The sequence below is a fragment of the Mastigoproctus giganteus genome, chromosome 6 (assembly GCF_048544385.1).
Source record: "Mastigoproctus giganteus isolate SK-2022 chromosome 6, ASM4854438v1, whole genome shotgun sequence".
Classification (NCBI taxonomy): Eukaryota; Metazoa; Arthropoda; class Arachnida; order Uropygi; family Thelyphonidae; genus Mastigoproctus; species Mastigoproctus giganteus.
This window is the reverse complement of record NC_143580.1, coordinates 223967481-223980462: the sequence shown is the minus strand read 5'-3', so window position 1 is coordinate 223980462 and position 12982 is coordinate 223967481. Positions and strand designations below refer to the sequence as shown.

Below are 12982 nucleotides of genomic sequence, written 5' to 3'. Positions count from 1 at the left end.
TTTTTTTCCTGTTTAGCATATGTACAATCCAGATTCCACCAGTAATTACTGTGTTTGCATTTCCCAGGCAAGGACTTTGGCAGCTTGTAATATTTGATTAGTTATATGTTGTGTGACATAATCTATGGGCTGGATTTGGATTATTTCATAATCTAACTGAACATTTGAAGTATATTCATTCCAGCATGCCCTATGAAATTTCCATTTGGAGGGACTCGGCAAAGGGAGTTTATCCGTATTTCCAGCTTGCAGAAAATTGGTGCAGACCACATCGTATTAGTACATATGGAGGAAGAACAAATTGAAAGGTCTATTGCACTCATGGATCCTGTAGAAAAACGAATATAGGTAGGCTCACCAGTGTTCAAAAGGGTAAGTTGACAAACATCGAGAAGAGTTTCTATTAGTTTACCTGTTTTGTTGATTGTTGGAGATCCCCACGGTGAATGATGAGCATTGAAGTCTCCAAGCAAATAGAAAGGAGGTAGTAGCTGGTCTATTAGATTTTCAGAGGAGAATGAGGAATTTGGAGGAATATATATATAAATGCTATTGTAATAGTCATGCCAATTTCTGCATGCATTAGCATTAGTAGAGGCATGTGATGCAAGAAAGCGAGCTTATGCAGCATCAGCCAAAAAAAAACCACTTCCATTTCACCCCTCTGTTGGTTCGAAATACCTGTCCAGCTGAGCCTTAAATTTATTTAGGCTATCAACTTCCACAACAAGGGATGGAAGTCTGTTCCACCAACCAACTACATGCTGGCTAACGGCAAACTTCCAGACATCTATCCTACATCTGTCTTTCCTCAATTTGAATTTATGCCCTCTCAGGTGATTATTCTGAGCTAGAGGAAGAATCCCATCAGCATTGAGAATGCTCAAACCATTCAAGGCTTTATACACCTCTATCAGATCACCTCGCCGGTGCCTAGTCTCCAGACACTGTAATTTGCAAAACTTAAGCCTTTCTTCATAAGAGCAACCCTTTGTCCAATTCACTAATCTTGTTGCCCTTCTCTGTACTCGTTCCAGCAGCTCTATATCCTTCTTGAAATGAGGCCTCCAGACCTGTATACAGTACTCAAGGTGTGGCCTGACCATTGCCTTATACAAGGGAATAATCACCTCCTTATCACTGGTAGAAAAATTCCTGTATATCATTGACAAGACACCATGAGCTACTCTTGCAGCCCATCTGCACTGTTCAGAGAACTTCATATCTGCCTGCACAATTACCCCCAGGTCCTTTTCATTCTCTACCACTATCAGTGTAGTACCACAGAGTTGATACATTGCTCTGGGGTTGCTGTAGTGTCCTTAACAACCTTTGTATCGTTTGCAAACTTGGACATTAAGCTTGATATACCATCATCAATATCATTTATAAATACAGAAAACAATAATGGACCCAACACTGAATCTGGTTTTTTTTTTTTTTTTTTTTTGTTATTTGGTTTTTAGGAGCATTAGCAACTAAGGCCATATTGCTCCGGGATATGCGGTGGTCATTTCCTGACCTTACCGCATCCTCCTGTATTTAGTGGTGACGGGCTCGAACCGCAGTCTAATCAAGAAGCGTGTGCTACGCACTGCTGCTCCTTCCCACCTGGCTACGGAGGCGCCCCACACTGAACCTGAGGGACTCCACTAATAACATTAGTCCACGACGAGCAGTGTCCATTGATTACTACTCTTGTTTTCTCCCCGTCAACCACCCCTTTATCCATAGCAGCAATTTGCCTCCAATGCCACACTGCTCCAATTTGTGCAGCAGTCTTCCACGTGCAACAGTATCAAAAGCCTTTCTAAGATCGAAATATATAATATCAAAGTTATTCCCTGCATCCAGTTCTTTTGTGACTGCATCATAGTATCGAATCAAATTGGTCAGGCAAGACTTTCCCTTAACAAATCCATGCTGTGTTTGAGCTATAATTTAAGTCTTGTCTAGATGATCATGCAGTGCTGCTTTAACCAGTACTCCATTAATTTTCTTGGAACAGAAGTTAAACTCACAGGTCTATAATTACTTGTGTCAGTCTTTGACTCTCCATTGTGAATTGGGGTCACATTTGCACATCTCCAGTCTATGGGTACCTCCCCTGAGTCCAAGGAAGCTCTCATAATTACGGCTAAGGGTTTGCTTACTTCTTTTGCTGCCTCCTTTAATATAACTGGATAGATCCCATTCACCCCAGGTGCCTTTCTTGTGTTTATCTTCAACAATTTCTCCTCCACTTTACTCTCAGTTATTTCAAGATTATCTAGCTTACTGCCAGAGTTGTAAACACCTCTGGCATTCCCCTCGCTGAATATCTCCTCACGTTTGAATGTCGATGCAAAATATTCATTTAGTTTGTTAGCTACCTGAGCAGGATCATCAACAGCTGAACCATCGATATCAAGTGGACCAATATGATTCATCCCCTTCCTTCTAGAGTTTACATAAGTAAAGAACTCTTTGCTGTTTTTCTTTGCATCCTTTGCCAAATATTTCTTGTAATCTACCTTCACCTGCCTAACCTCCTTTGTAAATTGGTTACAGATCAGCTTATATCTATCATAAGCTTCTGTGTCACATGTTAAGTTATATATATCCCATGCGTTTTTCTTCTTTGCCACATGTCTCCTTAGTTCATCTGACATCCATTTAGGCCTAAACCTTGAACAATATTTCTTAGTTGGTATGTAAAGCCTAGCAGCTTCCAAGATAAGTTCTTTGAATGCTTCCCATTTTGAATTTGCTGTTGGTAACATCATCAGTTGGTCCCACTGTATAGAATTTAAATACTGTCTCAGACCATCGTAGTTGCCTTTACGATAGCAAAAACCCTTCCCTTCACCCCTGATGGTAGTTACCTCTTTGAGTAAATCCCACTTCAGCACACTGTGATTACTGCCACCTAGTGGTTCCTTTATCTGCAGATTCTTAATGCATGAAGAACCACTACTGATAATCAGAACAAGAGTATTACTCCCTCTAGTTGCCTCCCGAACATGCTGATGTAGAAAACAATCATCCAATAAATCCACAAAAGCCTTGCTAGTGTGTGAGTGACCAGCTCCCAAATTCCAGTCAATATCTGGGAAATTAAAATCCCCCATTATAAGACTCTCTGATTTACTGGCCCACTATTTCCCCGTACAGTTTTTTATTATACTCATCAGAGTCATTAGGCCTATAGCACACTCCTACTCTCAATTTTGATCTCCCAATGCTTATGTCACACCAAACTGACTCAACACTGCACTGTCCAGTGATGTCAACTGGCTTCACTTCCCTGGATTTTATGTTTCTTAACTAATAGCATAGCCCCTCCTCCCTTCCTATCCTGTCTATCCTTTCTGTGCACATTGTACTCCCCAAATTCCAGTTCTGCATTCCTTATATCTGTGCGGCGCCTCTGTAGCCAGGTGGGAAGGAGCAGCAGTGCATAGCATACGCCTCTTGATTAGACCGGCGTTCGAACCCGTCACCACCAAATATGGAGGATGTGGATAGGTCAGAGAATGACCACCGCATATCCCGGAGCAATATGGCCTTAGTTGCTAATGCTCCTAAAAACCAAATAACCAACCAACCAACCAACCTTATATCTGTGACACCAAGTCTCTGATATCCCAACAATATCTGCCTTTGATGTTTTGAGCAATACCTCAAATTCATCAAATTTATTTACCAAATTCTAGCATTGGTGTAGACACAAGTATACATGCACCTGTTCCTATTCTTAGCTACCCTAACACAACCCATGTGTTTACTTGTACTGCAATGACTCCCAGCAGTCTCTGAAATATCCTGCATCTTGTTTTCCAGGTTGCTGCTCATTCCAATAGAAGCAGTGCAAGAATCACTTTCACCTCTGCCAGTGGTTACTGTTAATCTATTAGTCCTTGCTAACAGTCCTTGCTAATCCCCCCAAGCTAACAGTTTTCCAACCCACCTAACACTGCTTCGACAGCATCAGCAAATATTCTTGCACCCTTTCTATTTAAGTGTATCCCATCCCTGTAGATGCAGTCTCTCCTGTTAACAAGTATAGACCAGGCTGGAAAAAATTCTACCCCTTGAGCCCTGCACAATCTTTCCAGGGCCAAATTGATTGACAAGGCTCTCATCATATACTCCCTCCTATCGTGTCTGGGCAGAATTGCAGACACTTTCAATTTCAACCCTAATTCACGGCTTTTTTTCAATAGTGACCTGTTCTTGTTAAGTAATTCTGCCGGTCTCCTACTCTTAATATCATTAGTGCCAATGTGTACAACTATATCACCTTTTGTGCCCTTAAAAGATGATATCTGCTCTACAACGTCACTGACACTACCTCAAAAGGAGTCTGAAGAGGAACAGGTTTGGCTGGAATATTATATCTAACAAGAACCGCGACGCCTCCACGGGCCTCCGAGTCGATACTCCTATCTCTTCTGAACATGGTTTAATTTTTAATGGTTGGACACACTTGTGAATTTAAATAGGTTTCTTGTAGGGATATACTTGCTGGTTCATAGCGGTTGACGAGATCATGCAAGTCATCTTTTGCATTACGAAAGCCTCTACTATTCCACTGAAGGATTCTTTCCATTATGCGTTCTTGTTTGTTGTTTTTGTTTCAGACTGCTTTTTGGTTGTAGCTTGTTTATACCTCTCTATTTTTACTTTGTCTTTCTTATGAAAGAAAGGATGTGTCGTGTCCATCTCATCACTTGCGCAAAGTTCTAAAATTCCATCATCTGAATTATTCTGCTGATCAATATCTATTGCTGTTGAAATCCGTGGTTGCACCACTGGGGTTTCTGTAGCTTTTGGTTTCATTGTTGAAGACGCATCGGCTGGAATGGAGATTGTTTGAAGGACACTGTTTGGGAGAAGTGAGAATGGATCATGCCCAATTTACGATAGATGTATTAGGAGGAACTGTAACATCTGTTTCGATACTTACTGATTGAACCTGTTTAGCAGCTGTGGCATACGTATGCTGTGGCTCCATTTTGATTATTTCTCTTCTTGCCTCTGAATAAGTGACTTTGTTCTCCACTTTATATTTATTTCTGTATTTTTTTCCCTTGCTTCCATAGTTTGCATATTTTGGAGAAAGCTGGGTGATTAACTTTAAAATTTGGGCAATGAGGAGTGGTAGCATTGCAATCGGATTGGTTGTGCTCCTTTGATCTGCAATTAGAACATATTGCCTCACCTCTACATGCAGTCTGGGAGTGTCCATATTTTTGGCACTTATAGCACCTGATTGGGTTTGAGATGAAAGGTCGGACATGACAATGGGGGTAGCCTGCCTTGACAGATGTTGGTAAGGTGGGAGAGATAAAAGTGAGGATTATGATCCTTGTTGGAACAAGAGTACCATCTTTACAAGTCATGATTCTCCTGGCTTGGATGACTCTTTGTCTCATAGCTCTTTGAATATTTCCTCCTCTGATACAGTTAATAAGTCCCATTCTGCAATTACTCCCTTTGAGGAATTTAGGGTGCCACAGGGAGTGACTTTTATTGGATGTCTGCCGAAAGTTGTCAGATTTAATAACTTTGCATAATTCTAGGATTTCATGGTCTCTACCAGAAGATCCCCAGACTGGAGTTGCCTTACTGATTTTGGTGAACCTGCGACAGCCTATAAGCATTTCTGCACAAGGAATGGGGACAATTTACTCAAAGGCTGGTCTGATGTAGAGTGCAGTATGAGGAATGCTGGTATCTCCTCTTGAGGATTTGTTTTCAACCTCTTGGGTTGAGAAAAGTCATCATCAGTGTGTTTTGTCGCTAGTTTTGAGCTCTGAGGCTCTAAAGGTGGAAACGTATTGTTATCCATCTTTGCTCCTTTCAGCCCTGGAAGAGTAGATTTCTTCTCCCAGGTTACTGGCCCCACCACGGGGAGGCAGGAGCAGTGCCGCTAGAGTGACCAAGCAGTATAAAAGTTAGTATATTAGTTAAATGGAAAAAAGAAAGGTGATTTGCCTTTCTGAAACTTAGTTACAGACCTTAAGACTAAGTTTACTATTATTTAATGAGAACGTAAGAAAACTTTTATAAATGAACAAAAACTGCAGCTTCGAGAAAAACGCTCTTGAAATCACTGAGAATCCCTTGATCACTATAATGCTTGCCACTCGGGGCCACAAGTGTCAAGGTACATTTTTTTACACTCCCAGGAAAATCTAGTAAGTGTTAGTGAAGAACAGGGTGGGAAGTTTCACCAGGGGAGGGGAGGTGGAATGTTAACATGATGGTTGACTATTGCTGGATGCTGAAGGGGGTTGGTAAAGTAGAAGGATCTGCAAGAAAATCAAAGTAACGAAAATTTGACCCATTGGAGATCACTTTTTAAACTGAGAGGTGTGTTCAGTGGACCTTTGACCACTCTACCCTTTTTAATAGTATTTTCAACATGTATTTAAATATAAAAGTCTGGTAAAAGTAACATTTTGTTTTATCGGTGCACAAGTTCTGACAAAATTAATAAAAATTTGTAAAAAATCAAATTTTAATTCATGATTTTTGAAGAAACCTGATGGAAACAAACAGAAGTCATTTTTGAAATCAGCATTAAAAAATGATTCAGAAGTACTCTTTTCTGTGAAAACAGTGAATTTTTTCCAAAATGCAGTGTAGTGTTATTAGAAGGGATGAGCAAATGAAGTGGGTAATCAACCAGAGAATGACTGAAATAACCGAATAGAAGTAACTGAACAAAAATTTTCACCGAGTGCTGGAGATGGCAAGTTAGAATAAGTTAGTTTGCCTTCATTTATACAGCTACATACTTGCATGACACTTGGCACTACCCATACAATAGCTGCATGTACTTCTGTAGCTTGAGGCTTAATGCTCTAAACCAGGGGTGAGCAACCTTTTTAAATGATAGGCCAAATAAAATGTCTGTGAGGTACATGAGGGCTAAATTTTTTTTAGATTTCCACAATTTTTGGGATTATTACAATGGTGTATAATGAAAAAATTGTCATAAACAGTTTTATGTTATTTATTGTAATATTTATACATACTCATACGTATAATTAATTTTATTAATAAGAATATGAAATACAAATTCAAGATAAAATTACGAAAATACAATTATAAAAACAATTAAATCGAAAATTATTATAATTTCAAAGATTTTATAAAATCTTAATAATCTTATATTTCCAATTATGCATTGCAATAGGTTTCAATAAATACTTTTATAAAAATAAAATGGTAAATCCTCTCCAAATTATTTACTTTTGTCCGTTGATTATTCACTGACATTTACCGATGAAACGCACGATACACTTGCACTGTAATCACATTCTACAAAGTCAAGAGTCCAGGACCCACTACTGACTGTGTGCAGGTCTATACCTGCTTACCAGTATTACTATGCTTGCTTAATGTTTGGCAACACTGCTAGTTGAGTAGTGATACATGGCACAAATAACTTACTCAAATAATTCATTAGACGTCGTGCAATCAAAATGTTAAAAACAATTTAATCACAGCAAATATAATAAAAAATACAATAAACATAATTTCATGATATATATTCTGCAGCAGGCTGTTTATTATACATATTTTGAAAAAAAAAAACCATACATTCAAGGGCTGGAGGATGCCCACCCCTGCTCTAAACTGATAAGACTTTAATTCCTTATACTTTCTTGCATCTGCCATATTGTGGAATTGAGTCACAACCAGGTTGCTAGTTCTGTCACACTTTTTTTGGTGCCAACATACCAACTGATGAGGAGACAAATATCTCGGAAATAGCGTTCATTTCGGTAGTAGCACTCAACTGAGAATAAACAGGATTGTACTTCTCATTTTAGAGGAAGAGCTAATTATTCAAAGTGCAAGAGAAAGGCAATTCATTATGAAAGGTTTCATAATATGAGATATAAATGGAAGTTTCTGAAGACTGTGCATAGTGATGACAATGTGTTGTCAGCAAATGTCACTCGGAATTTTTACTTCGTCAGCTCCAGAGATAAAACGCTCTAAATAGACATGTCACAAAGTTGGCATGACGTCTTCTCACTACTGTCTTTTAAATAGCTCTCTGCAAGCTTTTCTAAGTGTCAGGCATGATTAACTAAATGCTAGAGCAGACTATTATGTGCCGCTTATTTCGGCTAAGCGTCAGGAAAATTTAGGAGGAAATTTCCTGATATCTTTATAAAAGGTATATGCAGTGCATCAGAGTTGATGAACACTACTTTCAGCATCTCCTTTAATGAAGGTAAGTATCATTTATATTAATAAAAACTATGATAACTGAAAAATAGTTTTTGCTTAAAATTGGCATAGCTATACTGTATATCTGCAATTGTGCTATTGTTGGAGCTGACCAGCCAGAAATTCGATGGGCAATGTGCACAGTAGTTGCACATTGTTTCCCCTCAAAAATGCCCTGTATTATAATGGTGATTTTTTTTTCCCTAACATTGCTTGTTTTCATTTATACAACTATTTTTAAATGATGCTACTGTACTACAAGTACAATAGGTATACATAGCCCGAAGTTTACTGCCCTAAATTCACATGGACTCTAAAGAAAAGAAATATATACTATTGCATTCCAACAAAACACAAAACAATAATTTGCCATAAAATACCAAAAAAAAAAAAAAAAACAGGAAAAAAAATTCTAATATAAAAAATAAAAATGCTAACTTACTAGTTATCACAGATGATTGCTTTTGTTCAGATATGCCAATATTTGCCTCTCTGAATATATTCCAATATCCTATAATAAAAAGACTAACTTGTAATTCCTTTCCATCTGAAATTAAATTTATTTTGGCTATATTATATTCTTATTTCAGCATAAGAAATGAGTAAGTTTTGATAGTGTACATATTGATTTACTGATAAAAAAAAAATTTTTTTTTTTTTTTTTTTAATTGGTAACATGCAATATTAGTAGTTTATTTAATGTTCTTTCCTCTATTTATTTAATGTTGACTAATATTCTCTCTTAACAAAATATGCTTTCCTGTCATTTTATCACACATCCACACACAACTAATATTGATCAACACCAAAACAAAAACAAGCATATTCTAAAGCATACAGAAATTTTTTTTTTTTTGCCAATTTTGAGGATAAAATTAAATTTACATTTCCTAGTCCCAGTATCAGTAAAACACTTATACAGCCATTTTCAAATTTTGGAGTGAAAATCAATTTGGCAGTATCATTTTGTAGTCAATTTCCAAAACGGCTGACCACAGGAAAGTGTATCTAAAACAATTGGCAGCGTAAACTAAAGTTGGTAAACACAAAAAGTTGAATCATGTTATACATAAACAGAAAATAATCGTTTTTAGAATAAAATATTGCAATTTTTTTCAAAAGCTCAATAACAAGTCCAATGCTTAGAGATCAAACTTACATATACGAACGAAAATAAAAAAAACATACATTCAAAAGAAGTTTTCAGACTACTTTAAATGTCTTTGCATATGTATAAGTTTGTGTAAATATCATTCACAGTCAGGTACCTAGGTGATTAAAAGCATTGTCTGAAAACTGAAATGCATATAGACATTATAATCACATGAATTATAACATTACAAAATGTATTATACTGAAGAAAGCTTATTTAATCTTACTTCAGTATAATCACACCCTACAATCAATATGTATATAACATCAATAATTTCACAAAACTAAAAGCTATGCTATCAGTTGTCTTTACTAAAAGTTACCCTATTACAGATAACACTGTTACGCAGAATAATTTTTAAATATGAACATTACTTATTAATATCTAGTGATAATCATCCAGATAACTGCCTCTTTTATAATTGAATATTACGATAATCTTTTGTGTAAATATCACTTGTATTTACTGCTACTCTAAAAAATAAGGTGTGTGTGTGTGTGTGTGTGTGTGTGTGTGTGTGGACCATCCCAGTTAAGTTTAGATGGTCCTTCTGCAAAAAGTAGTTCCACCTTATGATATGAACTACGGCAATTGACATGAAAAAACACTAATGTTGACATTGAAATATGCGGTGGCCTTTCAAAAAGGATAAAGAAGACCATTACTAAAAGAGTTGCATCCATGTATGAAAGAGAAGTACAAGGACTAAAATTTTCTTAAGAAACTGTTGCAAAGTATAGCAACTGAATAACAGTCATCAATGCCATGGAAAAGAAGACCCAAAAGATGTGCAAGTGTTACTAGAATGAAAAATTTCAGTAGGGACTGTTTGAAAGGTTTGTTTTACAATGATTATTAATAATCATAATTTAAAAGATGTATGGCAAGAAGTATTAAATCAGTTAAAACACACATGACAGATGGGCTCAATGTGTACATCATGTGAAAGATTTGAAAAATAATTATTGGGTCAACAATTTACGATATGCAACGATCTTCTCTTGAACAGACTTAGCACATTTATTGGAAAACCAATGTTTAGATAAAGGATGAGATTTTAAAGTGGAGTGTGGAATAAAGGATTCTGTTCCTACAATAATAATTTCACTGACACGATCTGAGCAAACGTTGACATCAGAAGTTTTGAAACAGTAACCCGACCAAGGAAAAAAAAGAAAAGAAATCTCACAGGTCATCCCATTTTGCATTTTTGTAATGCTTAACAATACGAGGTTGGGAATAGCCATGAGATAAAGGCTCCATTGGAGAGGAGACAATCACTAAGTGATTGTCTCTTCTAAATCTGAGATCTAGATCTGAGGTGAATAAAGGGTAACTCACTTCGACCATATACTTAGAAGGGTTGTTTGTGAGAAAAAGATCAAGCGTGTTGGCTGCAGGTTAGGATTATCTGGTATTCGTAATTGCAAAATCCTCAGCATCTCGACCAGCTGGGTCGGTGTGACTAGAAAATGGAAGTCAGCTGGAGTTGTGAACATTAAAACCACCAAGGAAAATTACCTCACTGTTAGGAAAGTTGGACAAGGGGAAAGTCAAGTTGGAAAGAGAGGAACTCAAAGAGATCCAAGTGATTAGTGGAGTTGGGAGAACGGTATAGACAACAGATGAATTTGACACAAGGAGGTAGAGAGATTTTAAGCAAGAGAAGATCGAAAAGAGGAGATTCCAAATTGCCAAGTCTCTGACAGGGAATATCAGAATGGACATATGCACAAGTACCACCTTTGAGGTGGAAGGAATCATAAAGCAAATAATTTGGGCAACTGAGATGAGCAGTGGTTGAATCAACTGATAACTGAGATTCTTTGAGAAAAAGTACATGGGGTTTGGCAGATTGCAAGTGAAAATGGATACTGTTGAGATTAGAATTGGGACCACGTATATTTGTGAAATAAACTAGGATTGGGAGGTTTAGATCTTTTCGCAGATAAGCTTACTCTATTAGTTTGACAATTCATGGTGTATTCAATGGTAAGAAAAAGTTGGGGGAGGGGACATGCTGTATGAAGTAATGAAATTTTTTGCTATGGCGTACACATAAGAATATACCCAGATCCTTGACATAACATGGCCTTGACAATGCCTCCCACATACACACTACTCTGACTCCCTCCAGTCACTATCCAGCACAGTAGAGGTAGCAAGATTATACACTAGCTGATTAGGAAGCCTCCTAAAGAGTTACCAATAGGTTCGGTCCGTTGTACTAACTGACGGCCGGCCTGCAAATACCGTTTTAGAGCTGTACCCTTGAAATGTAAGGAAGACTGGATCTCACCATGATGATCATCATAACCTCAAAAGTCATCAGTCATACTGCATGATAGAAGAGATGGGGAAGGGTTGACCGGAACTTAGCTCTGGAGACGAAACATGAGTTCCGCCACTTCAAGCCTCCAATAAGCAAAGTGGTGGTATTTCACCGGTTGATGAGAGTCATCTACCACCTAGTGTTGCCTTGTAACACAGAGGGGTGGCATTCCTCTATGTGGTGTGGGTGCCACACCTCAATCCCTGCTTATGTTGGTTTACATCTGGGTGGTCACCCACAGTGTGCATATGCATGGAGGTTATACCCAGGGTTATTAACAGTCCCACCATCGTGAAGGTGCAAGCAGAGGATTTGGCTGTCACAGACAGTCCGGACTTCGCTGAAATTGGGTCCACCTGACTTGAATGTCACCCGAATATCAGTTCCATCAGCGTTTTAGACTCCCAGGTAGAAGTACAGCTTGTCTGGCATATCTGAGAGAATGTCTGTGACAACCTCAAGGACCCCTGTGACCAAGTGAAAGAAGAAAATACTGAGGAAGCTCAAGATGAACCAAATGAGGATCCAAGATGCTTCATCACGAGAGATGTGGCAATGGCATTTTGTGAAACTGAATTGGGAATGGCGAGGTTCAAGAAGACTGATCCTGACCGCAAATGATTTTTAAAAGTTAACAGAGGGATGAATGGTATGCTTGCTTGCTACAAACTTTCTATCTACAAAATAGGCACCTATGAATTGTAATAGTAATAATATTCACCATAAAGTGCAAGGAAGCCACAGGACATAAATTAAAATAACTCCTGTTATTTTAATTTATGTCCTGTAGTTCTGGAATTCTCTATAACAGTGAGAATTTCACCTTCATTCATTTTACTAATCCTCTCAGAGCCTTATAAACCTCAATCAGGTCACCTCTGAGATGCTGGGTTGCCAATCCCTGTAGCCCAAATAATTGGAGTCTTTCCTCATATGGTTATCCTTCTGCCAAACCCACCATTCGAGTTGTAAACATTTTAGATATGAGGCACTTGCTTAATATTACATTTAGTACTTATACAGTTATATTTTTATTTATAACAGCAATATGGGAGGGCACTATTCCCTTCCCTTATCAGCCCCACCCTTATACACTGATGAGCCAAAACATTATAACCACCTACCTAATATGATGTTGGTCCTCCACGTGCAGCCAAAATAGCTCATACCCTGCGAGGCATGGACGCTACAAGATTTTTAAATGTGTCTTGTGGTATCTGGTACCAACACGTAACCAGCAGATCCTTTAACTCCTGTAATGTCTG

The 12982-nt window shown here is 37.9% G+C and overlaps 1 protein-coding gene across 5 annotated transcripts in view; it reads right to left on the bottom strand.

Moving 5' to 3' along the window:
• Window positions 1-12982, bottom strand: part of LOC150085023 (ral GTPase-activating protein subunit alpha-1) — a 529619-nt gene that overhangs the window by 291965 nt on the left and 224672 nt on the right. For 4 of the 5 annotated variants that reach the window (XM_090376739.1, XM_090376741.1, XM_090376740.1 and 1 more), the window contains one exon: window positions 8675-8779. In XM_090376739.1, the coding sequence (XP_090232865.1) occupies window positions 8675-8779 (105 nt within the window). The remainder of the gene's footprint in view (window positions 1-8674; window positions 8780-12982) is intronic. The other variant, XM_090376742.1, reaches the window with a different exon arrangement.